General features: G+C 57.4%; 9 protein-coding genes across 9 annotated transcripts; 4 read left to right on the top strand and 5 right to left on the bottom strand.

Moving 5' to 3' along the window:
• The first annotated feature begins 30 nt into the window (after nucleotides 1–30).
• Nucleotides 31–2,386, top strand: WHR41_02419 (uncharacterized protein). Its single transcript, XM_069371025.1, has 3 exons — nucleotides 31–736; nucleotides 790–1,243; nucleotides 1,295–2,386. Exons 1-3 carry the CDS (start codon nucleotides 140–142, stop codon nucleotides 2,182–2,184), a joined length of 1,941 nt encoding a protein of 646 aa, XP_069231734.1. The 5' UTR covers nucleotides 31–139; the 3' UTR covers nucleotides 2,185–2,386.
• Nucleotides 2,387–2,484: 98 nt separating this feature from the next.
• WHR41_02418 (uncharacterized protein) lies at nucleotides 2,485–3,333 on the bottom strand (the record flags this gene model as incomplete). The annotated part of the gene is made up of 1 exon (XM_069371024.1): nucleotides 2,485–3,333. One exon carries the CDS (start codon nucleotides 3,331–3,333, stop codon nucleotides 2,485–2,487), a length of 849 nt encoding a protein of 282 aa, XP_069231735.1.
• A 909-nt stretch (nucleotides 3,334–4,242) lies between these two features.
• Nucleotides 4,243–5,361, top strand: WHR41_02417 (uncharacterized protein; the record flags this gene model as incomplete). The annotated part of the gene is made up of 1 exon (XM_069371023.1): nucleotides 4,243–5,361. One exon carries the CDS (start codon nucleotides 4,243–4,245, stop codon nucleotides 5,359–5,361), a length of 1,119 nt encoding a protein of 372 aa, XP_069231738.1.
• Nucleotides 5,362–5,539: 178 nt separating this feature from the next.
• Nucleotides 5,540–6,758, bottom strand: WHR41_02416 (uncharacterized protein). The gene is made up of 2 exons (XM_069371022.1): nucleotides 6,499–6,758; nucleotides 5,540–6,436 (listed from the first exon to the last, which is right to left on the bottom strand). The coding sequence occupies exons 1-2, from the start codon at nucleotides 6,562–6,564 to the stop codon at nucleotides 5,861–5,863; spliced, it is 642 nt and encodes a 213-aa protein (XP_069231739.1). The 5' UTR covers nucleotides 6,565–6,758; the 3' UTR covers nucleotides 5,540–5,860.
• Nucleotides 6,759–7,101: 343 nt separating this feature from the next.
• WHR41_02415 (uncharacterized protein) lies at nucleotides 7,102–8,949 on the bottom strand (the record flags this gene model as incomplete). Its single annotated transcript, XM_069371021.1, has 1 exon — nucleotides 7,102–8,949. The coding sequence occupies one exon, from the start codon at nucleotides 8,947–8,949 to the stop codon at nucleotides 7,102–7,104; it is 1,848 nt and encodes a 615-aa protein (XP_069231740.1).
• A 1,132-nt stretch (nucleotides 8,950–10,081) lies between these two features.
• On the top strand, nucleotides 10,082–15,504 carry WHR41_02414 (uncharacterized protein). The gene is made up of 4 exons (XM_069371020.1): nucleotides 10,082–10,316; nucleotides 10,390–10,524; nucleotides 10,581–13,259; nucleotides 13,323–15,504. Exons 1-4 carry the CDS (start codon nucleotides 10,308–10,310, stop codon nucleotides 15,180–15,182), a joined length of 4,683 nt encoding a protein of 1,560 aa, XP_069231741.1. The 5' UTR covers nucleotides 10,082–10,307; the 3' UTR covers nucleotides 15,183–15,504.
• Nucleotides 15,505–15,558: 54 nt separating this feature from the next.
• On the bottom strand, nucleotides 15,559–16,459 carry WHR41_02413 (uncharacterized protein; the record flags this gene model as incomplete). The annotated part of the gene is made up of 3 exons (XM_069371019.1): nucleotides 15,559–15,690; nucleotides 15,761–16,157; nucleotides 16,305–16,459. 3 exons carry the CDS (start codon nucleotides 16,457–16,459, stop codon nucleotides 15,559–15,561), a joined length of 684 nt encoding a protein of 227 aa, XP_069232061.1.
• A 248-nt stretch (nucleotides 16,460–16,707) lies between these two features.
• Nucleotides 16,708–17,913, top strand: WHR41_02412 (uncharacterized protein; the record flags this gene model as incomplete). The annotated part of the gene is made up of 1 exon (XM_069371018.1): nucleotides 16,708–17,913. The coding sequence occupies one exon, from the start codon at nucleotides 16,708–16,710 to the stop codon at nucleotides 17,911–17,913; it is 1,206 nt and encodes a 401-aa protein (XP_069231736.1).
• Nucleotides 17,914–18,784: 871 nt separating this feature from the next.
• Nucleotides 18,785–25,321, bottom strand: WHR41_02411 (uncharacterized protein; the record flags this gene model as incomplete). The annotated part of the gene is made up of 1 exon (XM_069371017.1): nucleotides 18,785–25,321. One exon carries the CDS (start codon nucleotides 25,319–25,321, stop codon nucleotides 18,785–18,787), a length of 6,537 nt encoding a protein of 2,178 aa, XP_069231737.1.
• Nucleotides 25,322–25,359: the final 38 nt, after the last annotated feature.

Below are 25,359 nucleotides of genomic sequence, written 5' to 3'. Positions count from 1 at the left end.
AGCTCGCCTCCACACACCCGCCTCCACCGTCAGCGAGCTTCCACGTCGACTGCCGGAGCCTACACTCCACCTTCGGCCACCACACACATACACTCCCGTTCGATCTACTGCACCCCACGATGCGTGCTACGACAGCCCAATGAACGACGCACAAACAGGCCCCAGCGACTACAGCAACCCTAACAGTCCCCGTCCCAGCGACATAGCTTCAGGCAAGCGTCCTGTCCAAGCGCAACCGCAGAACCTCCGCTTCCAACGACGTACCAGTGAGCGAGCCTTCTACGAAGGTAGCTATCGCGAAGGCCCGCCGACTCCGAGAATGGATTACTCCGCTTCCGCTGGCTATGCTGGTGGCAGCTCACCATGGGCCAGCAGTCCCGAGGCTTCTAGGCAGAGCTTCGGCGATGCGAACGTCAGTCGCGAAGACCTGCCTCCACCAGCTGTGGGCAATGTGGGTGCTGTGGAGGGCATTGATAGGCCAAGCAGTGGCTGGAGTCAAGAGCAGCAGCCACAACAATGGGAGCCACAGGCAGAGCAGCACGTGCCGCAACAGATTCAGGCAGATGGCCAGAGACAGGAAGGCGAAGAGAACCGCAGACCTCTGAGCGCGGCGAGATACCATGGTGCTCCACCGCATCAGCCGCAGCAACGGCAACCGCAGTACAAGCTTCAGGCAAAGATCACGGGCTTGGAGAGGACCGGCAAGAAGGATGCCATCTTTCGATTTGACGTTTACGTATGCGCGCCCATGCACTGCCATGCCACTGCAACACACTGACTTCTTCTCAGACGAACCTTCCAAAGTTCCGCACTACGCAGTTCCGCGACATTCGTCGTACATACCCGGAATTCCAGAAGCTGGGCACCCACTTGCAAGCTTCCAATCCCGAGGCGCTTGTGCCATCCGTCCCGCCTTCCTTCACATCAGCAGGCATGGGTACAGAGGAGGACGAAGCTCGCACCAAGGCTTCTTTGCAAAGATGGCTGAACAATGTTTGTAGCAACGGAGTGTTGATGAGAGACGAGGAGATGGTGTTCTTCGTGGAAAGCGATTTCGGCTATAGCCCTGTGGTGAGGAAGAAGCAACCCGCGACTGGTATGCGCAGGAAGATGCTCAAGCAGTTCGCGCCGCCTCCAGATGATACCCCGGAGCTGCTCGAGAGTCGACCAGTGGTCAAGGGTTTCTATCTTAGCAGCATGGATGCCCAGCAGAAGGTTGACAAGGTCGTGAAGCACAGACGATGTAAGTCGGTACCTGCAGTAATGACCTTCGCTTTTACTAACGCATTAATAGCTCTCGGAGTTGCTGAGTCGGATTTGGGAACTAAAGTTGCCGGCCTTGCTGTGCAAGAGACTCACCCTGGTCTCGGAAATGCATACCGCAAGATTGGCAAGGTCATCCAGACGACCGGAGATTACCACGCCGCCCAGGGTACTGCGGAAGCCACTACACTCTCCGATCCGCTCGCATACGCCTCCAGCGACGCTTTCGTCGTGAAGGAGACTCTGACCAACCGCCACATCCTCCTTCGAGAACTCACTCAGGCTCAGCAATCGACCAGGTCTAAACTCAGCGCTGCTGATAGGCTAAAAGCCAGCTCGAGCGTCAAGCGTGACAAGGTCGACGAAGCAATTTCGGCTCTGGACGAAGCGCGCAGCCACGAGAGCTACCTTCAGCAGAAGACCCAGCGTGTCACCGCCAACCTTCTTGTCGAGAAACGTAAGTGGTTCGCTCGCACTTCCGCCGACCTCCGTGTCGCTATCCGAGAGTACGTCATCCGGCAAATCGAGCACGAGCGTCGCACTCTCGCCACTCTCGAGCAAGTCCGCCCGGACATCCGCGCAATCGATGCCTCCGGTGGACTCTCCCGACTAGGCCGCGAGGCGCACCCTCAGATAAGGCGTTCGTCTCTGGCCTCGTCACAAGGACCTAAAGGCGACGCATGGAGCGGCGTCGCCAGAAGGCCGGATGGGCTGAACAGGTCTATCTCTGGTTCTTTCCCTGGTATCCCTGGTGTTGCCGAGGAAGGTGCCGAGGGCGCGGACGATGGTGATGACGGTACGCCCGGTGGTAGGAAGCGGGCTACCAGCACTGCCAGTTCGCTGTCCAAGGTCCAGGAAGAAGAAGATGACCGTGTTGATGCAAGGAATGCTGCCAGTCGGCTGGCGCAGACCACTTTCTAGGCGATTGGTGGATGTAGATATTCTCACGGAAATTGATGGCGGCACTGAAGATATGAAAAGCAATGCAGTGTCAACGACAAAAATAATTGCAGCTCTGATTGACATTCTGTGCTCTTGGGAAAGCCTTATGCAATCCGCTGTTGTGCACGCAAACCCTTGGGCGATGAGGCTTGAGACAAAGCATTGGTCATATCCCCCCATTTCAAAGCCTCCTATTTCTATCGCAGGCTACAAGCTGAAAGCCGAACGAGTCTGAGAAAAAACCGCTGGTAGACTGCTTGATGTAGGCTACTCTATACCCTAGTCTTGTGTGTCGGGAGGCAATTCCTCCTCTCGTTTCCGCTTGCTTGCTTTGACCCTAGTAGACCTCCGGACACTCGTATCTCTCCCTACAAAGTCCTCCCGCCAGCTCCTTACTTTTGCGAGTTTGCCCTTGACTCCAACCGAAAGGCCTCGCTCCACTTCTCCGTCCTCAATCTTCGCCACACGTGTGCTGTTCCTCGCCCAGCGCTTGCCCAAACTCTGTCCATACACAGCGCCTCGCCAGACGCTCAGGGCTACATTAGTGACAAGCACCACATCGCCTGCGCGTAGAGTCTGCAACGTGAGCCGTAGATCTTCGCTATCATTGGCATTGGATTTCTGAGAGTCGACAGGCGGCAGCCAGAAGCTAATGCTGAAGCCGGCTCGAGTGTCGTCCCCTACAAGCAAATCTAGTATTTCCATTGTGTTAGGCCGGCCGTTGTTGCTGCGTTGCCGTCGGCGAAGGTTGACTGTCCGGGGCTGAGAGACTGATATTACGGCGCAGAGCAGATTGAGCGTGATCGTCTGAGGGGAAATAGAGAGGATGTGTGAGGCCGACGGAATCTGTCTAATGTCCGTGACCGGGAGATTGACATTGACAGGTTGCTTTTTGGGAGATTGCGAGATTTCTGAGGTATCCGTCAAGTGCAGAGATGTGTCTGACACGAAGGACAGATTCGTGTAGTCCAGAAATGTTGATCCCTCAAGACCCGTGGGAGCGATCTGCGAAGAGGCCAGGTCGTCGATCAGTGCGATGGAATGCTCGAGAAAGTCCTGCTTTGTGGCAATGTCTAAGTCGGGGATCTTATCTCCAAAAGACAGGAACTGTGTTGGCAATTCTTGCATAGATGCTTTCGAACGCTCGGGTGTCAACGCGATGGCCCTCCAGACAGGCGCTTGCCATGACGGCGTTGGCTGCGGGCTACTGCGTGTGTCATTCGCGCGAGATGCTATTTCTCCAATCGTGAAGTCCGACAAAAGTACGGAATTGGCCCAATCGAGTTCGTCTGATATCGGTGCACCAGTCAGGAATATGCATCGACTTTGGTGCGCCATGGACTTTGCCGGAAAGGCAGGTTCGGCATGTCGTTGCTACGAGGTACGACAAGTGGTTGACAAATGGCGGTCCTGTCTAATTGATCCAGACACTGATCGCTCAGAGATTGTGCAGAAATTCAAGCCCCTGATCGGCTGCGGTCAGATGGATGAGCCGAACAAGCGCACCGCGTCCAGCGTGGCTGGAAATACAAGCATCGCAGGAAAGTGAAGTCAACGGAAGAAGTCTTAACCGACTGAGACCTCAGGCAGCAACATCAGCGCCTCTAGCAAGAATACTTCGGATGGACATGCCATCCTATACGAGCAACAGAGCCCAAATATAAGTGTCCCCAATCATGGCGTGACGGTACACATTGTATGTGATCATATTCGGGTCAATCAACGCCCTTGCAAGGGCCAATGCTATCTCCGCCTGTTTGGTCGGACTTCACCGGGTCCGAGACCACATACCACCGAGCTGAAGGTGCGAGACAGTGATGGGCGCAAGTAATGAAGATGGCCGCCGCATCAGTCACTGCCGACTCTAGTGATCTGCTCTATACTCTCCTTGACACAAAATCTTCGCCTTACCACCCATCACTACCGGACGTCCACATCGCTCCGAAAGTCCGTCGTAACGCAATCCGAAGGAAGAACGACGGCCCCAATTCCGCCTGGAGCATCTGATAAAGCCCGCGCAGAGCGCCCCTCACAAACATGCGCGCCCCAATCAACACATTCAAGATGACCTCGCTACTGCGCTCTTTGACGGACCGCTTCACACCCAATGCCTCGTCCACCGACTTAACCGCGACTGAGAAGCGCAAAGATGGATTTTTGACAGCAAAAGGCACCGACGCCTTGTTCGCGCGAACGAAGGCTGAAATCGACGGTGAAGAATGTCTGCACGACTGCGAAAGCTGCAGCATAAGCCTGCCCAGGAAATGGGCAATTGATGAGGATGACAAGCTGTATGGACACATCCAGGGCTGGAGTCGGCACTTGCTCGTTGCGACGGGCAAGAGCGACTGGGTTCGCGATGTCGCCGACGAGAAAGGCAGCGTCATGGAAGCGATGGGCAAGCACAACGACGACGTCGAGGGCGGGAAGCTCATGCTCAGTGCAACAAACATCCCCGTTCCAGATCATGCAGACAGCGAAGGCCCCTACGGCAAGGACAGGCCTACGACCGTCCTGCTGCTGCCCGTCTTCAAATGGATCGACGGCGTCACACCGAACAAAGTCCCCCAACTCATCCAGAGCGTCATCAACCCCGCGCCGACAAACCTCACACCCCTCTCACTCCCGACATCCTCCAACGGCCCCTCAGAACCCTCAGGCCCTCCTACACCCCCAGACCTCTCCCTCGACCCCTCCAACCTCCCCGAGGGCATGACCCTCCGTGATTGCCCGCACAAATATCTGATCCTGCTCTGTTCGCAAGGCACCCGCGACGCACGCTGTGGTCAATCAGCACCCTTGCTGCGCCGTGAGCTGGAGCGCCAGCTGCGCCCCCTCGGCCTGTACCGCGACCTACACGACGAGCGGCCCGGCGGCGTCGGCATCTACTTCATTTCGCACGTGGGCGGGCACAAGTATTCGGCGAACATGATGGTGTACCGTCGCGGCGAGCCGAAGCGGGACGTTGGCGAGCAGATCGCGGACGGCAAGGGAGAGGTCGGCGGCGAGGCGGCGCAGTGCATCTGGCTGGCTAGGATTAGGCCTGAGGACTGCGAGAACGTGGTCCGCTTCACGGTTTTGCAGGGCAAGGTCGTGAAGCCTGAGAGGCAGTTGCGGGGTGGGTTTGATAGAGAGAAGGGGGTGGTGAGTTGGTGAGGATTTGTGGCCATTTTGGCATTTCAACAATGGGATCATGCGGCATTGGGTTGGATTTCCTTTCTATGCATATGAAATGTTTTTGCTACGTAGGCTCTCGCGGCTACTGATCTTGTTGGCTTGGCCAGCGATACATGAAATACAGCAGTATACACATGTATTTAAATGGGAGAACGAATGTTTCTGAGAAGACTGATTCACTTTACTCATTGAAGGCCGCCTAGAACATGGTCCGGATAGAGGGCTTTCGGAAGCGGTGGGGGTAGCCGCCCACCTTCCGAAGATATCTGTCCTACAGTGCGATACTCAGCATGGCTGCATGGGGAATCTTATCACCCGCTGGGCCTTTGCTTGGGACACCCCATGCTTAGGAAAAGCAAATGAGACCTTCTCTCCAAGGCGTGTGACGCCGTTGCCTGGTGCGCTCGTATCACCATCTCGGTCTTTGGGGTATACTTGCAATCTCTCAAAAGCACAAAAATCCAACACACCCCACACCTCACTGTGCCGCCTCCTTCGACTTCCCCTCCGCCACAGGCGCCTCATCAATAAACTCCGGCGGCCCCGCCGCCTCCCTCAAATAACTCGGCATCTCACCCACGCCCTCGGCGCCCAAATCCACCTCATCTCCCAGCGCCTCCAGCTCCGCATCCAGCTCCGCCTCATCCACATCCTCCGGTACCTCGTAACTCCTGCTAATGCTCTCCTGGATATCGTTCCCGATGTCCATCAGATCGGCCATCTCGTCCTGCATTTTCTCGATCTTGTCGATGTCGACCTTCCCGTACTGCTTCTTGAGCTCCTTCTGCGTCGTCTTCATCGCGTCCACCGTCGCCATCGTGTTCTTCAGGTTGTCCTGCATCATGCCCGCCTGCTCCATGTTCCAGCTCTGCTGCTGCAGCTGGTCCTTCTGCGCTTCGTACTGCTTGCGCTGCTGCAGGACTTTGATCGCTTTCTGCTTGAGGGCTGTCTTGCCGGGCCCGTCGCGCATGTGCGAGAGCCGTTGTTGGTAGGTTGTCAGTTCGCTGGTGAGCTTGGCGAGTTTCACGTCGATTGTTTCGATGCGGGCGTCGACCTGGGGGCCGTCAGTAGGGCTTTTGAGAGTTCAAGGGCGGTCGCGGTTGAGGAAATGCGTACATTTGATATGGCAGATGTGAGAGTGGGTTTGGGCGCATTGCTTTTGGCGCCGAAGAGGCGGTTCATGCTTGATGCCTGGCGGGGTTGTTGTTTGGAAGGTTTGGGCTGGCGCGAGGACGGAGAGAGATCCGGTTGATGGGAGGAGTATTGTACGTGTAGCCAGGAGGTAGGTGTTGTGCGAAGGGACCGGTCTTTAGACAAAAAGCATGTGTTTATTGGTGGGTAGGCAAGGGCGAGGTGGTGGGACAAGGGTCAGATGCACGACCACGCGAACAAGTGACGTGAAGCTTGTGGAGCCCCGCCATGACTTCGCAGATCGGCGAGCTTTTCGAGGTGGCTTCAGGTCATGGGCGTTATTACGGCACTTGCATGCTATCTTCATTGTAATGGAAATTTTTAATATCGAGCGAGTTGTTAATATAGGATCATCATGAAGATAGAGATATATTGATCTATTTCGAGGTCTCTTCAGTACAATACAAGGGCGTTTTTCGAGCGAACCAGTTTCGCCAAATCCTTCGACTCTCCGGACCTGGTGTCGGATCCAGTATCTTACAGTGATAATATTACATAATTCGGCTTCTCTATCCGTACACTTCGGCTCTAAATCAGAGCCATACCCTTGAACATACCCTCCCTAACCTCTTTTACAACATCCTTCCTATCACCACGCCCAACAAGCACCATGCCTCTTCCTCTGCGGCCCATGCGTCCCACACGTCCCAGACGGTGGATGAAGTCAATAGAGGTGTGAGGAACAGTGTACAGAATGACCGTCTTCGCAGCCGTGGTGTCGATTCCGCGAGAAGCGATGTCCGTCGTCACGAGGACCTTGACGCCACGCAAGCGGCGGGTCGAAGGGTCGGCGGTCCTGGTATCTTTCTGCTGCTTCTCCAGCTGTGCTGGGGTCAGTGTGCCGGTGAAAGCGGCGAGGGTGGCGGTCGAGGCGCGGTCGCTGGAGTCTCGGGAGAGAGCTAGAGCGTCGATGCCCTTGGATTGCAAGTAGGTGGCAACTTCGTCGGCCTTTTCGCGCTCGTTGACGAAGACGATGATTCGCTTCTCCGCGCCAGGAGCGGCGTGTTCGTCTTGTTCTTTGCCGAGGTCCCAGATCACTTGGGCGCAGGTCAGGTCGCGGTTGCCTTGGTAAGGGATCTTGTCGATGTCGACGACGCTGAGCTGGACGCGCCGGGGAATGGCATGGAGGTTAGGAGTTGTGAGGCGTCGAATGGATGGATAGCGCTTGTGGAGATAAGTGTCGAGGGAGCGGGGGATGGTTGCCGAGCAGAGAATGAGTTGCTGAAGGGATGGGGTGGCGCGGTCGATAATGGATGAGGTGAGAGGAGAGAAGGAACGGTCGAGGAGAGAGTCGGCTTCGTCAATTACGAGGTGGGTGACGCGGGATAGGACGTTGGGGTCGGATTCGGTGATGCTGTCGAGGAGGTGAGGTGTGCTGACCACAACGTCGATGCCTTGCGGGGAGAAGAGTCGATTGCGGATGACAGTGCTGCTGTAGTTGGCACTGATCATGGCGGCGCGGAATTTGACGGTGTGAGAGATGGACTTGATGAGTGCGCCAACCTGTGCGACGAGCTCTGCAGTCGGCACCAAAATGATCACGCGTGGGCGGCCAGTCGTGTGGTGAGGCTCGTTCACGTCTGGCGAGGGCAGCTCGTTGCCCTCGCCAGGAACAAGCTTGGTCTGTTCCTCCCGTTTGGCAGCTTCGGCTTCTTGCTGTGCCTCGAGGGCTTCAGCTCTCTTGAGCGCATCAATCACAGGTAGGACGTACGCCAGCGTCTTTCCAGAACCCGTCTCGGCCGCCAATAAAAACTGCTTCATCTCTTTCGGTGGTGGCGCAGCGTTGCCTTTCCTCCGCCTCTTCCCATCTTCCGTACCGAGCATAGCCGGGATAGCAAGCCTCTGGATCGGCGTTGGGGCGATATCGCTCATTCCTCCCAAGGCCTGGACAGGCACCGCCTCTTTGATCTCTGATAGCAAGTCGAACTCCTCGAATCTGTCTCTCTCTGCCAGCTCCAGCTTTATCCTTGATCTCTTCTCGTACGGCACGCTCGCCAGCGCTCTTTGCATCTTCAGCGCCTTCATGGGCTCCTTCTCCTTAGTAGGCCTCCCTCTGCCTCCCTTGACGTGTCGATTTACCCGTTTCTCCTCAGCGGCTGCCGCATGCCTTGCCGCTTGTTGCTGTAGCTCCCTCGGAACGGTTGTGGTGTTCATGGCATTGAAAGGACTGTTGCGACTCTTCCTGACAGGCCTGCCATCAGGCGTAGCCTTCTTCGGGCCTTGCGCAACCCGTGGCGAAAGGTTCATTCGAGCGGGTCCACGTGGTTTCTGAAAAGTCGCGGCGCTGCGCGTGTGCTGCCATGGCGCGACCAGCGCCTTGGAGAACGCGTGTGCCTCGCAGAACGGGCATAGCGAGGAAGATGCCAGGCGCAGCATCTTGGGATGAATGTGTGCAGCTGTTGGGTTCACGTTCACATGTCGCGGTTTTGGGAGCCTGAACTTTCTCAGGTACCGCATCGGGGAAAATTCTTAGGGTTAGGGTTGGGTTAGGTTGCAGATCAGGCGGCTTCAGGATTCAAAACAACATGAGAAGCTTATGAGACATGGCGCTCTTTATAACTACGCAACGCATGAAGATGTGCATGTCAAGTAAATTTGAAGACTTTTTGGTCACAATGTTTTTATCGGTTCAGGAATACATGTTCCAGGAACCCAGGCCGGGGTCAATTGCGTGTATCTGGCACTGGCACGGTGCACAGCAGTGGAGTAGAAGGAGATCTACGATCTGTGAGAAGTACGCGCAAAGCACGGCACGCACGTTGCGCCGACGGTATCCTCCGACACGGAGAGGTCATATGATGGGCCTCGAAAACAAGATACAGCTGAGAGAGTGGGGGTTTAGGGCGAGCTGTCATTGGGAGCGCCATCCGGCAAGGATGTCACTGCGTCGAGGTTTCAAGGACCGGGCTCAAAAGAGCTCTCAGAACAGCCGATAAGCAGGGCATCTACGTGATACCCCGAACCCGTTTAAGCCAATGCAGCTATAAGCAAGAATGGGACGAGCGAGGGCGGGTCGCCGCTAAGGGCACGGCGAAGCTCTGTGGTTTGGAGCAGCATCGTCCGTGGGCATGGGCGAGCTCGGCAAGACGACTCTCGATCGCACGCACTGTTCATCCAACATGGCACGTAGTGGCGATATGCAACGGCCCGGAGTCGTGGTTTGCACGCGATGCCAAACTCTGAAGGCCAAATGCTCCACCTGCAGCGCGCTCGCCACTGCGCCCGCTGGATACATGTACAGTATCCGTCACTCGAAGCCGTCATGCCGTTGCCAACCGGACGATTATAGCAGCAGCGGCAACCCGTCACTTCGACCGGGGACGGTGTTAGGCCCTGGCTACTACTGTAGCAGCCGCGCGCACAGCTTTGCGAGAGGCCCGCGGCCACATCCTCCACCGCGCTAGCCCGCGTTGCCCGTAGCAACGCAGCGGAGCGTTGGCCGCCGCTGCCGTGCAGGTGGCACCCGTTTTGTTTTGGGTCCGCTGGCGCGGCCTGATTCAACGACACCTGTGCCAACCCGCAAACCATTCATCTTTCACCGCACGTCCACTCGCCCAGTCTTGCATACACCGGCGCATCCATACGCTCGCAATCCCTTCGTTTCTGCCCGACTATGCGATAATCGCTGTCGCTTTCACTCACCGCTTCAATTCACCTGACTAGCGCCGCTTGTTTCTCTGCGAGGACAAGCGCGCATTCCACAACAATCCGCGCCCGTCTGACGGCGCAAGACAATGGACGCTGTATGATCCACCAGTCACGAGATATCCTTCTCTCATCGTTTTGCCGTACAGGACTGACAAGATGGTGCGCCAGGTGCAGCCGCTGCGCATCAGCAAGTCGACGCCAAACACGTCGCCGGACAAGCAGGCCACCATGTCCCGGCCACTCTCAGAAATCAGCTCGGGTTCCATGAGACGGAACTCCCCCAGCTACAACCAGCAGACGAGGGTGCGTAGCCCTCGTGAGATGCATCTTGATATGCTCTACTGACGCCACACCTGCAGAAAATGCTCCCCTCGCTCGAGCCCTCGCCGTTCGACGAGAACGCTTCGCCTTCGCCATCTCCCGCCAAACCATCCCCTCGAGACTTCTGGTCTACGCGCATGTCGCCAACCCGCCAGGATGCCGAGGCAACACCTGATCGCTCTGCGTCGCCGTCCGCGATGTCCGCCAAGCGCCGCGCCAGTATCGAGAAACTCCAGTCCGCAGGTCGGGTCAAGAGCAGCAAAATATTTTCGCTCGAGAACAGGGATGCTTACGACCCGGAGACTGTACCCATCGTCGAGCGACCGAGTATGCATCGTCCGCTTAGTGAGCAGTTCGTGCGCAACACTTTCACTCGCTTCGATACTATGCGCAACCAGAGCAGCCCCACTCGCCCAGGAAGCCCTCAGAGACCTGGACACAAACGATCAGAAAGTGACATGATCGTGCCGACTCGCAGCCCAACCAAACTCGCGGCAAGCGTCGCCCTGCCTGAGTCGCCAGAGAAGGACGGGTCACCGTCGCCCACCAAATCTTCGCTCGCTCGTATCAGCCAGTTTGGCGCCACATCCAGAGGAGCGTTCGACCCCGATACTGGCTCTTGGTCAGACCATGAGGACTGCCCCTTGACACCTCGAGCTCTCCATCGCCACAATAAGAGCGTGACATTCAGCACATCCCCTCCAGTTATTAACGAGTACGTGGAGCAGACACCAGAGCCCTCTGTCTCTGCAGCTTCAGGCTCACGAGACGGAAGCTACGATTCAGACGAATATTACGACCAGGACCTGAGCTTTGACCGCGGAAGCTCAGCGGATATGGAAAGAGACGATAGCTTCGACGAGGATCTTGAGAATGCAGACAAGACTCCAGTCGTACTCCCAGAACACTGGTCGCGCATGTCCCCGGACGAAGCGCGCAACGAATTGGCGGACGATGAGGATGATGTCTTCAACGGCACACCCCCGACTTACAATCGCCCTGTCCTCGGCCGGTCCGAGAGCGTTACTTCTGACGGCGAGTCCAGACCTTTGCCGCCACTCCCTGCCTTGAGCGACAAGAAGCGTCGTGAATCCGCTCAGGTTGCCGCTGCTGCGAAGCGTGCCTCAGACGCCGCTCGCAACCTCCCGCCTCCTGCGAAGCGCCTCTCGGAGGAGGACGAGGACGCCAACCGACCACGTTCGAACTCCTCTCCGCTTGATGAGCGTGCTCAGGAGAAAGAGTGGGAGAGCCACACCGAACGACCCACTTCCAAGCACTCGCAACAGGAAGGCCACACCGAAGCCGATGATGGTACTCTTGGAGCAACTCAAGAGAACAATGACGAGGCGGGCGGCGAGGACAACTCCATGCTGGCCGATCTCGACGACTACACCAATGCGCCTCCCCGCATTAGCCGTGAATCCATCTTGAGGAAGGTTAGGAATACCAAGTATGATTTCGAAGACGAGGAAGAAGAGGGCATCAACGAATCTGAGTTCGTGGATGAGCAGCACAAGTTCAGGCCTTCCTACGCCGAATTGGCGATGATGGATCCCGACCAGCCTATTCCTTCTAGAGAGAACAGCAGGGAATCCAGCAACCAATTCCTGCCGAGGCAAGAGAATGCAGTCCAGGAACACGATATCGTCATCAAGCAAGAACCTGTCGATGAGAGTATCGACTTGGAGGCAATTCCTACGATGGACGAGACTCGCATGTCTACGCCTAGATCACCATCTCGGATGGACGACTACGACCACGACACCTCCGTTCTGCATCACGACGTTCAGCACGACGATGTTTCTGAAACAGACGGCAGCATGTATTCGTTGGAGGAGCCAGAGCTCGAGAGCACAGTCCTCCATCAACATCAGCAGCATCAGCACCAGCAGCAACAGCTCGAGACAGAAGATGGCAAAGAGGGCTTGCAGGAAGCAATGGAGCTCCTCACTGTCAAAGACTACACCGAGCCCGCGCAAGAGGTTGCAAAGCCTGACAAGGCTAGCAAGGGCTTCATGGGTCTGCCAGAATATCTTCGCGGTGAGGACGATTACGACTTCGGCATGAAGAAGTACATAACCCCCTCTCCGCCTCCCTCGAACGAAAGTACGCGCAAGCTTGACGCAGAGAACGTGCCAAACCTCGAGCCGTCGACCACCGCTCAGTGGGCGCCGGTCGAAGCTCAGCAGCCACCTCAGGCTGCCACCGAGCCCTCGCCGCCTGGCACACCTGACTCTGTCATCCGTCACTCCACTGATGGCGACGATGAGGACTACCAAGATGCGCAGGATGAACAGGACGAGGACTTCGAGACCGAGCTTGAGACGGAGCTCGATCACGAACCCATGCCGCCTCGCCAGGAGATCCCCGAGCGCAGGGCCACGATCAAGACCGGTGGTAAGCTCAAGGCTCGTCCGTCGGGTACGCCAGCGGACTTTGGCGCTGCATATGGTGAGGTCGACGGCGATTACCCGGTGCCCGCCATCCCTCAAGGATTCCAAGCTCAGATCGAGAACGCGGATGCATCCTTCGCTTCGTCCGAGGGTGAGGGTAGCAAGGTTGATTCCGGCATTGATGCCGAACAGAAGCCGACCGAGCAGTCTGAGCCAAATGCTGAAAGCCGCAAGCCAGCAGCTCTCACCATCGACATCCCGGCCGTGGAGACCGAAGACTGGGGCCTCGAGCAGGAGTTCGATCGCGTGATTCAAAATCAGAAGGTGTGCTCACCCACTCACTTATCTACACAGGGCATTTCGGCTAACGGTACTCCCCGCGAAAAGAAGGGCTACACTATGCGTGAGAACGAGAGGCTTGTGGTTGCCACAAACCGTAACTTCTCTGGTGAGAGTACAGCTACCAACAAGTCTCAAGAGACGTCCATGACCTCGCGACCCTCGGTGCGCGGCTCTAGGGGCAGCCCGCGCAAGCCTAGCGCAGAGCAATACATCAAGACGGAGCCTTGGAGTGGTAAGCAGAGGCGGAGGAGCAAGCGCAACTCTAGCGCCCAACGCCCCAGGAACGATCCAGCACCGCCTCTTCCTGGTCAAGAAAGCGCCCTCGATGTCGTTTCGGAGAACCAGGCTACTGGTGACACCAACGCCGGCGACGATGGTCCCGAGGGCGCTGAGAGAGGTCGCCTGTTCGTCAAGGTGGTAGGCGTCAAGAGCCTCGATCTGCCCATGCCTCGCAACGACAGGATCTACTTCAAGCTCACGCTTGACAACGGCTTGCACTGCGTTACCACAGCACCGCTCGAGCTCGGCAAGAGCGCGCCTATCGGCCAGGAGTTTGAGCTCGTCGTTCACGACGATCTTGAATTCCAGCTCACGCTCAACACCAAGCTCCCTCCGAAGCCCGCTCCTCCATCAACACCGACTGCTATCCCTCAGTCCCCAAAGACTTCGAAGCAGTCTGGCTTCTCTCGTCTCTTGTCCAGCCCAAAGAAGCGCGCCGAGCGTGAGCGCCAGGAACGCGAAGCGCAAGAGGCCGAGCAGCGTCGTCAGCAACAGGAGGCGCAACGCAAGCGTGCAGCCATGCACCCGACCGCATGGGATCTTCTTCACGATCTGGTCAATGCTGCTGATGGATCCTTCGCCCGCTCTTACGTCAACCTGTCCGCTCACGAGCAGCGCTGCTTCGGCCGTCCGCTCACCGTTGACGTGCCTTGCTACAACGAATGGGCGCTCGAGAAGAACTCCATGGTCGTTAACAGCGTCCGCAGCAAGCGTGGCGCGCACGCCGGCCCCGTAAGGAAGCCTCCGTACATCATTGGCGCTCTGGAACTGCAGCTGCTGTACGTTCCCAAGCCCAACGGTGCGACTGATGAGGAGATGCCGAAGAGCATGAGCTCCGCCATCCGCGAGATGAACCGCGCACACGAGATTCAGGAAGTCAGCTACGAGGGCCACTTGAGCCAGCAGGGTGGCGATTGCAAGCACTGGCGTCGTCGCTTCTTCCGCTTGCAGGGCCCCCGTCTGACTGCTTACCACGAGCACACTCATCAGAAGCGTGCAGTCATCAACCTCAGCAAGGCTGTCCGCCTCGTCGACGACCGCCGCACTCTCCTCGCCGACCCGGTGACTTCGTCCTCGCCCGCAAAACCTGCTGGCAGCTCCAACCGCCGCAAGAGTGCTTTCGCCGAAGAAGACGAAGGCTACCAATACGTGGAGGAGGGCTTCCGCATCCGTTTCGCGAACGGCGAGACCATCGACTTCTACGCTGACTCCAAGGCCAACAAGGAGGAGTGGATGACGAACCTCGCTCAGGTCGTCGGCAAGGCAGACCACGGCGTGCGCAAGAAGACCTGGACCGACCTCGTCTTCTCCCACGAGCGCGAGGAGAACGCCAAGCAGGCCGCTCACGAGCGTGAGACTGCCGAGCGGCCTTTGCTCGAGGGCGCCGCCGCCGGAGGCACCGAGGTTAGGGACTTCACGCAGGAGCAGTCTGCCCCTGCGCCCGCCGCTCTTGCTTCGTGGCCTTCGAGGCAGCCAAGCGACCGCAAGCCTGTCGGGGGCCACCCTAACAGGCAGTCTGCTTACGTCCCGGGTAGTGCGCCGGTGGCGAACAGACCCGGCACGCCGCCTCTCACCCCGAGAACTGGCCACCGCAGCCGCGACGCGGTTAAGAGCATGATCTACTGATCGCGCCGAACGTCTCTGATTTGACTTTTGTTTCCTTGGTGCTAAGCGCAGCGCTGGCATTAATGATGATGACAAACGACTCTTTCCCTTTGCCTTGTTCTGTATGATAACGGAGTTCGTCGATCCGTTTCGGTCTTTTTTCCTTTCAGGTGGTTAATGGGTTGTTACTTCTGGGTTTGGCAGATGGAGTTTGAAGGAAAGGGGACTTTTGCAAGGAAGGCATATACATATCTCGCCGCTTTTCTTTTTCGATGGGGGCTTTCGTACGTCAAAGGTATTCGTTCTAGCATCGATAGCGTTCTCGAAAAGCTTCATTCATAAATGTTCCCTCCTCTCTATTTCTCTCTTCAACTTACAGCTGCTCGGCCCAACCAGCTCAGAGCCCAGCAGCCTGATCTCTCTCCAGCGCAGCCAACGCTCCGCTCGTCCGCGCAGCGTCCGTATCACGCGGCACGTCCTTGATAACTCGCGCTGGATTGCCGGCCACGACCTTGTACGGCTCTACATCCTACTTAAGAGGTCAGCAAACCCATTCACACCCCCCTCTAAGACCCCCATCAAAGAAACCCCCAACTCACCTTCGTAACCACACTCCCCGCCCCAACCACCACGCCCCTCCCCAACCTCACGCCCGGCAAAATGACAACATTCCCCCCGATCCAACAATCCTCCCCAACATGCACCTCCTTGCCCAGCTCCGGGCCCTCCGTCCCGCGCCTCACGTCCGGGTCCAGCGGGTGCGTGCCGCTGTAGATGCTGACGTTGGACGCGATGAGCGTCCGCGCGCCGATTGTCACTAGGCACGTGTCGAGGATCGTGCAGTTGAAGTTGATGAAGACGCCCGCGCCGATCTGGACGTTCGTGCCGTAGTCGATGCGGATGGGCGGCTCGATCCAGGGGAAGGTGGCGAAGAGGGCGTCGTCTGAGGTCGGGGTGGGGCCGGGGTCGGGGAGGGGGGTGGTGGTTTGGGTTATGCTGGGGAGGAAGGGTGGTGAGATCGATTGTTTGGGTCTTTGGTTTCGAGGGTTGGGAGGCTGAGGGTGGGAGGGGAAGGGGGTCGACGGGTTATTTATCGTTTTGGTTTGATCGGATTCGACTTCTTTCTTTCTCCGATTGACTTACTCGTTCCAGAGCTCGGCTTGCCTTCTGCGCGTCGTGAGCCCTTCGGTGTTGTACTTATTGCAGGCTATGGCGCAGCGTCTGCGGGCTGCTACGAGCTCGGGTGTGAAGGCGTAGTAGAGCTCGCCGCGTAGAGCGCGTGCAGTGTTTTCGGACATGGGTATTAATGATTGAAGTTTGCTATGACTGCATGCTCTGCCTTTTGCTCAAGACTCCCATCAGCTCGCTGACAGTTAGACGTGTACATAAAATATTAAACTTATTCACAACCGCGCGACACAACAAGTGACGTCGTGAAGCTTCAGCCATCTCGACCTCCCACGCACAGCTCAAGCCAAGACCAGCAGCCCCATCACCTCACTCCCGGCCTCCCCGAAGCCCGCTAACACACCTAGCCTCTCGCACCATGTCGTTGAAATACGGCCTGAATCTCAAAAAAGCCGCTGCTCCTCCTAGGCGGAAGAATATCCTCGACGACGAGCCGGACGACGAGGAAGATGATCTTCCCTCCGCAGCACCAAAAGAGGAGGTCATCGAAGAAGCCATAGACAGCTTCGGCGGCGCCACACCGGCCAAACATGGGCTGAACGTCCCTTCGCGATCGAAGCCCGCGCCCACACCGCGCGCCGATGACCCTCCAAAGCCGCCGAGAAGACGCTTCGATCCGGACCAAGACGCATCGGGACAGGACAGCTCGGCGACGCTCGAGGCGAGAGCCGCCGTGAAGGCGGCGGAAGAGCTCGACCCGTCCATCTTTGATTACGACTCGTTCCACGATGCGAAAGCGAGTGTGCACGAGGCGAAGAAGGAGGCTTCGCGGCAGGATGCTATCGAGCGGAAGCCGAAGTATATCAATAACCTCCTAGACGCTGCGGCGCGGCGCAAGCAGGACCAGCAGGTTGCGAAGGAGAAGCAGCTGCAGCGTGAGAGGGAGAATGAGGGCGATGAGTTTGCTGACAAGGAGAAGTTTGTCACGGGCGCGTACAAGGCGCAGCAGGAGGAGACGCGGCGGTTGGAGGAAGAGGAGAAGAGGCGGACTGAGGAGGAAGATGCTCGAAAGAGGCGAATGGGCGGTGGCATGCAGAGCTTCTACCGCAATATGATGGATCAGAGCGATAAGGTACGGCAGGAGGAGATCGACGCCGCCATGAAACTCGAAAGAGAAGGTGGCGTCAGGAATGTGGATGAAGAAAAGAAACGCAGCGATGCGGAGATGGCTGCCGAGCTCAGAGCCAAGGGCGTCAATGTGCATGTCAACGAGGACGGGCAGATCACAGACAAACGCGAGCTGTTGTCCGCCGGCCTCAACGTTACGCCAGCCGACAAGTCGAAAGACGGTCGCTCGGCAGATCACCTGCGGTCGTCAAATCGCCCCGTCCAGTCTGCTTTCCCGCGCAGAGATGCCGGAAGCCGAGACGCGCAGCGAGAGAGGCAGAGCAGGATGGTCGAAGAGCAGCTTGAGGCCAGCGCGAAACGCAAGCGCGAGGAAGAAGAGGAGCAGCACGCGAAGGAAGAACGGGAAGCGAAGAGCAAGAAGACGGAGAAGGACGTCGGAGACGCCAAGGCACGTTATCTCGCGAGAAAGGCGGCAAAGGAGAAGGCCGGAGGCTGAATGGCTTGCCATATCCTCTATGTTTATCACCTTGCCAGCCCTTAATCGCCCGCCGCTCACCCGTGAACAACCAAAACCCAACCTCCACTCAATTCGACCTGTAAGTGAAGCACTCTCCTTCCCTGCTCACCTCAATCACACACGGGATGCTTTCAGGACGGCGAGCGCGGCTTCTACCCCATGACCTGCTCGTATCAATTACAAACGCCCAAGATCAACTAGCCCCTGTCTTTGGTCCGACTTTATCTCCAGTCTTTTTCGACTGCGTGGATATCAAGTTGCAATGTATGAAGTGCTGACATTACCCGTCTTTTTTCAGATATCATCTCTCAGCCCAGATATCATGAGATCTGTGAAGCATACCGCCGTCTGGTATCAGCGATGGCTACTGGCATGCGTTGCGAGGCGGTAGAGGAAGCGGCCTGCCATGGCGGCATGCTTTGCGAGTACCTTGGGCAAGTGTACCGCTTCAGAAAGCAACAGGATGCCGGGTAGTCGAACAAACCTTGCTTGAAATAGTGAAGCGTTAGCGGTAGAGATGAGAATGGGAATGAACACGATAAACAACCCAAACCTGCCTGTGTCTATCTTTTCAAACCATGTCACAGCTCAAGTCTCGTAATGTGCAATGGAAAACAGTCTCGCAATCTTCTTGAACAGTCAATGCATTTGTTGTTGACTTCAGCCAGCCATTTGAGTTGAACCTCACATCCTCCCGAAAAAGTACCAAGCCATTACCTCATCGCGAACTCTCCCATATTTGACTCAAAGAAAAACGCCATGCTCAGTATGTTGATACAGACCCAATGAAAAAGCCCTGTGGCTTCCAGTGCCATTTCCCTTTCATCCAGTAACCTCCTTGCCTTCACGCTCACGCACTCGGTCCACCACCCCTCTGTCTCTTCTCATCCCCCCCACCAGGCGCGCCGTCCAAGCCTCTCTTGATGCCCTGCCCACCAGGGCCTCCACGACCGCCACCGCGACCTCCACGGCCGATCTGGCTGGCGCCACCTCTCGGCAGTCCACTCGCTTGGCCTCCGCGACCGCCAGCCGCGGCGCCCTGGACGCTGATGCCTTGCGCGCCGCCCTGCGCACCGCCCCTAGCGATGCCGCTTGCGCCGCCGCGAGGGAGTCGGGAACCGCCTGGGCCGGGGATACCGCTGCTCATGCCGCGCAGAGCAGCCGGGCCGGTGCCGACGGATGGCCTGTGTTCGCCTGCTGCCTGGTTGCCTGCGTTCGGGGTGAAGGATGGCGCGTTCGGATTGGGCGGTGTGCCTGGTCCGGCTTGGGAGAAGCTGGGTCGAGGAAATTGCTGCTGCTGCATGCCCGGGGTGCCGAAGGGTTGAGCGCCCTGGCTGGGCTGGCCGAAGCTCGGTTGACCGAAATTAGAGGCAGGCGCTTGCATGCCGGGGGCTGGACTGCTAGCCTGGCCGAAAGTGCCTGCAACGGGAGAACCAGACGGAGCGCCGAATCTTGCTTGCCTAGCCTGCAGCTTCGCCTGTTCGCTATCCTGATCGGGCTGTGCTTGAGTTTGAGGGGCAGCGGGAGCAGCAGGGACAGCCTGCGCAGTAGCCGGGGACTGAACACCGGCAGGCTTGGGAGTCGGGGGCGCAGCCTTGGGAGCTGGTTTGGCAGCCTTTGCGACTTCCCAAACCTCGCCCACACCCTTCTCGGGAGTCTCTTGGGCGGCCTTGATGACGACCGCGATCTTCGCTTGGGCGATGTCACGCTGGCTGATCTGGACCTTGGTCTTCTTCTCGGCGTTCTCGATGGCCTGCTTGACAGCGGCGTCCTTCTCCTTCTGCGCGGCCTCGAGCTTGCTCTTGAGCTCCTCGATCTCAGCAGTGTTGCTCTCCGGTGCGTCTCCACCGCCTGAAGCAAGGCTGGCAACCGCGGCACGAGCGGACTCGAGCTCAGAAGTGAGACGGGCGATTTCAGCGTCCTTCTCGGCGATCTTTTGGTTGAGCGGCTCGGTATCCTTGGCAACAGCCTTCTTCAGGTTGTTGGTGAAGATAGCACGCAGACGAGCGTTAGTCTTGAGCAATTCCATGGCCTGCTCGTCAGTGACATCGGGCAGACCGCCCTGTTGAGGCTGCTCAGTAGCCCTTTCAGCCTTGACAGTCTGTTGTTCCTTGTTCTCAGCAGCCTGAACGGCAGCACCGCCTTCCTTGGTCAGGCGTTCGAGCTCAGCCTCGTGCTCCTTCTTCAGGGTTTCGATGGTGGAAGCTTGTTCGTCCTTGAGCTTCTGGACTTCGACTTCGTGCTCCGAGACAAGCTGTTGGCGAATCTCGGTAGTCAATTCCTCACGCATCTTCTCGCGTCCATCCTTGAGCTGGCGAGTGAGATTGTTCTTCATCGACTGAATCTTCTTCTCGCAGGCCTCTTCGACTTGCTTGATGGACACTTGGTGCTGAGACTCCATCTCGGATCGCAGGCGTTCGACCTCTTCAGCGACCTGCTCGGAGACTGATTTCTCCCCAGCAGCAGGCTCTGCGTTAGCCATTGGTGCGTCTTCTTGTGCGCTAGAAGAGGCAGCGTTGGCACGAAGGGTCTCAACCTCCTGCTGAGCAGCGACAAGCTCCTGCCTGAGCTTCTCCAACGCCTGCCCGTCGCCTGCAGTCTCGTTGATCTCGCCTTCATCTTCGCCGCCGGTGTTGGTATTGGCTTTGGCAGCCTCAAGCTCAGATTGAAGACTGGCGACCTGGCCCTCAAGCTCCTGTACACGAGTCTGAAGAGTCTGGACTTCGGCGGTAGAAGCTTCAGCACGAGCGGCATGGTCAGCTGCCTGAGTCTCAGCCTCGGCGATGCGCGCGTGCAATTGAGCATGCTCCTCGCCGGCATCGGCGACCTGACCTTGCTCATTGTTCGACTTCTCAGCGGCCTCAGCTCTGGCGACAGCCTCGTCGCGGGCAGTCTTCGTCTGCTCAAGCTCGGCCTTGACAGTCTCGAGTTCACCGTTCAGTCTAGCCTGCTCAGCTTGGGCGGTTTCGATGGTAGCCTTGTGCTCCGACAGGCGTGAGTTCTGCTTGCGGTTCTGCTCTTTGGCCTGCTCCTTGAACTTCTCCAGGCGGTCGCTGAGGCCCTTCGCTGCCTCTTCCTTCGCGGCGGTAAGGCGATCTTCAAAACCTTCAATCTCTTCCTTCATTGGTGCCTGCTCAGCCTCCAAGCGCTCCTTCTCCTCCTTCAAAGCCTCCAGTTGCTTCTTCATTTCCTCGAGTTCCGCAGGGTCAACGCGATCGTACTTGGAGATGATGTTCTGCGTGCGCTCGCGCCAGTGGTCGCGGTCGTCCTGAAGCAGCTTCATCTCGCCTTCCTTGCTCTCCAGCTCGCCCTCGAGCTCACCGACACGAACCTTGAGCGGGTCGATTTCGGCGACAAGACGCTCAATCTCAGCGCTCTTCTCTTCGAGCTTCTCGCGAGCCTGGCGAGCCTCGTTGCGAAGTGTTGTTGAGCTCTCGCGGTACAAGTTAAGCTCGTTGATGGTTTGCATGAGCTTGGTGGTGCTTCCTTCGGTGGCCAGACGGTCAGAAGATTGCCTGCGCTCCTCGGCGAGTTTCTGGCGGACGTCGTCAAGTTGACCGTTTGCGTAGTCAAGCTGCTGCTGGAGGCGCTTGGATTCCTGGATGGACAGCTCGTACTGTACATCGACGATCTCCTTTTCACGGCGCAGGTACTTGATGACTTCCTGGAGGCTACCTGCCTCACTGCCCGGGGCAGGCGAGCCTGCCTCTTCGCCTTCGGCAGGGGTAGGAACCACGCGTCCTTGCCTCAAGGCCTGAAGTTCAGCAGAGAATGACTCCATCTGTTGGTGGAGGAGCTTGTTCTGCTCATCGAGCGCCCTCCGCCTCGTCTTCATATCTTCAAGCTCACGCTCGAAGGCTTCCTTCTGCTCTGTCCAGCTCTCCTCACCGCGCTCCAGGCTCGCCTTTGCTGCCTCCGCCTCGGCACGCACACCGGCAACCTCGGTGCGGAGCTCGTTGTATTCGCTGCGTACGCTCTGCAAGCTCCTGGCCGCTTCTGCATGCTTGAGGAGTTCGTCTTCGTAGGACTGCTGCGCTTGTTGTGCGATCTCGGCCTGGGCTTTGAGATCCTCCTGATAGAGCTTCTTCTCTTCTGCGTGTTTCTCTGCGTCATCGCGAAGGCGGGTAAGTTCGGCATCAGACGAGGCCTTTTGCTCATTGAGGACGCGCGTGAAGTCGTCATGCTTCGTGCGAAGATCGGACAGTTCAGCATTGCTGGTGGAGAGCTCCTCTATGAGGTCCTCAATGCGCTGCTCGAGCTGCTTGATGCGCTGGTCCTTGTCGGCAGCAATGCGATCGGTCTCTTCACGGTATTGGACGCTTGTCTCATTGAAGCTTGCCAGCTCTTCTTCAGCAGACTGGGCGATGTTCTTGTACTGCTCCACCTGCTCTCTGGCGCTTTCAAGCTCAGACTTCGCATGCTCAATATCACGCTTCAGATCGGAGACCTCGATCGCCAGGCGTTGCTCAGCCGAGAGCTCCTCGTCGTCATTCTGCTCGCCGCCATTGTCCGCGCGAGGTGTTGGCCTGGGTTGCAGGGCGGTGACCTTCTCTTCGGCAGAACGCAGCTCGATCTTCATATCGTCGACCCTGCTCTGTAGCTGATCACGGGCAGTCTTCGCTGCAACGAGTTCCTCTCTAAAATTGCCAAGAGACTTGACGAGATCATCGATGCGAGTGCGGCTCTGGTTCTCTTCGTACTCGCGGCGCAATGAAGCCTTGCGGCTGTCTTCAATTTCGGTCTCGAGCTTCTTCTTCGACTCGGTAAGCTCGGCCTCGAGCGAATCAACGCGGCCTTGCAAACGACGCCTCGTCTCGGACTCAGCAAGCTCACGTTCGTTTTGCAGGTTCTGCAAGTCCGACACAAGCTTGTTGAGACGGCTCCTCTCGTCAAGCAGGCCCTTGTTGTCTTCAGTCAAGCGTGATTCGATGCGCTTCCACAAGTCCTTCTCAGCCTTGCTGTTCGCATTCTCATTACGCAGGCTGTCTACCAAGGAGCGAGCCTCGACGAGCTCTTCGGCGACCTGTTGGATACGCAGATCCTGTTTCGCCGCGTTTTCAGACATGCTCTGGCTTCGTTTTTGCAGCTCGCTGTTCTCGTTGCGGGCAGCATTGTAGTTGGATTGCAGCATTTCATAGCGCTCGGTAGCAAGAGTAAGTTGGGAGTCTTTACGTGCAACGTCGGCTTGCAGAGTGCCCTTCTCCCGGGCGAGACTGTCCACCTGGTCCTTGAGCATGCGGCGGTCGTTGTTGGATTCGTTGCGGAACTGGTCGAAGAAGGTCTGGTGCTCCTTGAGTACCTTGCTGAGGTCCTCAACATCCTTGGAGCGCGGTGTTGGGGGTTCCATTCCACCATTTCGTTGCGGTGTTGCTGGCATCACGCTCTGTCCGAACATAGCCTGCATGTCCTGATCAGGTTGGAGAGTGCCCCGATGTTGCAACATGCGGCGGAACATGTCGCGCTCCTTGACGTAGCTGTTGATTTGTGTAGCAGTCGCCTGAAGCTCGTCCTTGTAGCGTCCAACCTGCTGCCTGAGCTCCTCGACCTCTGCGGCATCCGCAGCAGACTGCCTTTCCTTTTCGCGAGCCTCCTCGCCTTCCATCTTGTCGCCAAGCTCACGCGTCAAGCGGAGAAGCTGTTCGTTGCGAGATTGCAGTTCAGACACGCCGCGGAAAATGACGAGACGCTCGGAGATGAGGCGTCCTGTACTGCTCATGTCGTCAAGCTCATCGTCCCCAAGCTCGCCACGAGCTGCGCGCTCAACTTCAAAACGCTCGTGCGCAGACATTTCACCCAGACCTTGCTCTCTGCTCTGTGCTTCGACAAGGAGAATCTTCATTTGGGTTGAGAGGTCTCTGAGCTGCTGGCGCAAAATGTTTCCTTCCCTAGCAGCAGCGGTCGCCTCGCCCTGCCAACGCTGTGATTCTTTGACAGCGGCCTCGCGATGCTTGTCAGACTCTTCCAGATGTTGGCTGTATTCGAGAACCTCGTTCGCGAGACGGTCCTGTTCCTGGCGCAGCTCACCGATCTCGGGGGCGCGCGTCTCAAATTCCTGAATGAGTTCGTCGAGAGCCGACTGCAGCTTGCTGCATCTGTGTTCCTCCTGAGTCAAAGCTTCCTTGGTCTCCACGTATTGGCTGTAGAGTTGAGTGTGCGAGAGATTGCGCGCAAGCTTTTGAGCAGAGCCGGGGACAGCGGGAGATCCGAACTTGCTAGGTGTCGAAGGATCGAGACCGCCATTGCGTGTGGGTGTGCCTGGTACAGAAGCACGGGGCTGCTGCTCGAGGCGCTCGACTTGCAGCTCGAGATCTGCAATTCTTTGCTCTGCCTGCTCCTTGTCCGAGCGTTCAGTCTCAATCTCGGCCTGCAACTTTCCAATCTCATCCGCGGCATCATCCTTGATCTGATCGACTTGAGCTTGTACATCCTGCAAGCGTGCCTTGTGAGTCGCAGCACTTTGGGCCTGGAGGTCGGCGAGACGCTTTTGGCCATCAATCTGATTACGGAACTCCTGCTCTTTTCTTGCAAAATCGTCTTGCAAGCTTGCATTTCGAGCAAATGCCTCGTCGGCCTTGCCTTGTAGTTCTTCCAGTCGCTGTCTCAACGTTGTTTCCGTGCGCTGCAGGGCCTCCACAGAAGCATTGCTCTCCTCGAGCTCACGCTGAAGAGAGGAGATGCGGGCATTCCTCTCTTTCCTGAACTTTCCGTGCTCTTGGGTCCGGGTCTGCAGTTCGTTGCTGTGCCATTCATTGTTGCGCTTCAGCAGATCAATCTCCTGCTGTAGGGATTGCTCCTTGAATTTCTGAGAAGAGGCTGCATTCTCCAGAGATTGGTTGCGCTCCTCAAGCTGGCTGACTTCTCGGCGCAGCGACAGCAGCTTGGTGTGTTGCTCACTCAGCTCATTGGCGAGACGGTCCTTCTCAGTGGATTTGCTCTCGACAAGCGCGAGAGCGTCACGGCTCGAAGCCTCCAAAGTTTCAATCCTTTGCTTGAGTGTCTGCACCTCTGCTCCTGAAGTCGAGGACGTACTCTTCAAGTTGTCAAGCTCACTCGACAAGGCCTCACGTGCACCCTCCGCCTCGTTTAATTTGACGCGCAGCTCCTCGATTTCCTTCGCATGCTTCGTGACGGTGGCTTTCTGGGCCTTCACCTTCGTCTCCGATGTGCGAACCGTGTTCTCAAGCTCAACATCGACTCTAAGCTTCTCCGCCTTTAGCTCTTCGAATTCATGTGCCTTCGTGGAAAGTGAGGTCAGAAATTGGTTGACAAGCTCGGCTGTGGGAGAGTCGAGTAAGGCCTGGATGTCGTCTTCGGCGTATTCGTAGGTAGTAGCCAGGTAGGGCACGTCGACAGCTGCCGTGTCCGCAGCTCTCGCGCGTGTTCTCATGTTCGCGATTTGCTATTTACGTCGGTCTCCTACACCAT

This window comes from Cladosporium halotolerans (genome assembly GCF_011745625.1).
Source record: "Cladosporium halotolerans strain TM138-S3 chromosome Unknown Sca6, whole genome shotgun sequence".
Taxonomy (NCBI): domain Eukaryota; kingdom Fungi; phylum Ascomycota; class Dothideomycetes; order Cladosporiales; family Cladosporiaceae; genus Cladosporium; species Cladosporium halotolerans.
Note: the sequence above shows the minus strand (reverse complement) of the source record. Positions and strands in the feature narration are given on the sequence as shown.

Coding starts and splice junctions, on each gene's coding strand:
- WHR41_02416 (XM_069371022.1), bottom strand. CDS start 6,564: ATGAACCGCCTCTTCGGCGCCAAAAGCAATGCGCCCAAACCCACTCTC. Junction 6,437..6,498: donor TCACATCTGCCATATCAAAT/GTACGCATTTCC, acceptor GACGGCCCCCAG/GTCGACGCCCGCATCGAAAC.
- WHR41_02414 (XM_069371020.1), top strand. Junction 10,525..10,580: donor GCTACAACCAGCAGACGAGG/GTGCGTAGCCCT, acceptor CCACACCTGCAG/AAAATGCTCCCCTCGCTCGA. Junction 13,260..13,322: donor GCGTGATTCAAAATCAGAAG/GTGTGCTCACCC, acceptor CCCCGCGAAAAG/AAGGGCTACACTATGCGTGA.
- WHR41_02419 (XM_069371025.1), top strand. CDS start 140: ATGAACGACGCACAAACAGGCCCCAGCGACTACAGCAACCCTAACAGT. Junction 737..789: donor TCTTTCGATTTGACGTTTAC/GTATGCGCGCCC, acceptor ACTTCTTCTCAG/ACGAACCTTCCAAAGTTCCG. Junction 1,244..1,294: donor GGTCGTGAAGCACAGACGAT/GTAAGTCGGTAC, acceptor ACGCATTAATAG/CTCTCGGAGTTGCTGAGTCG.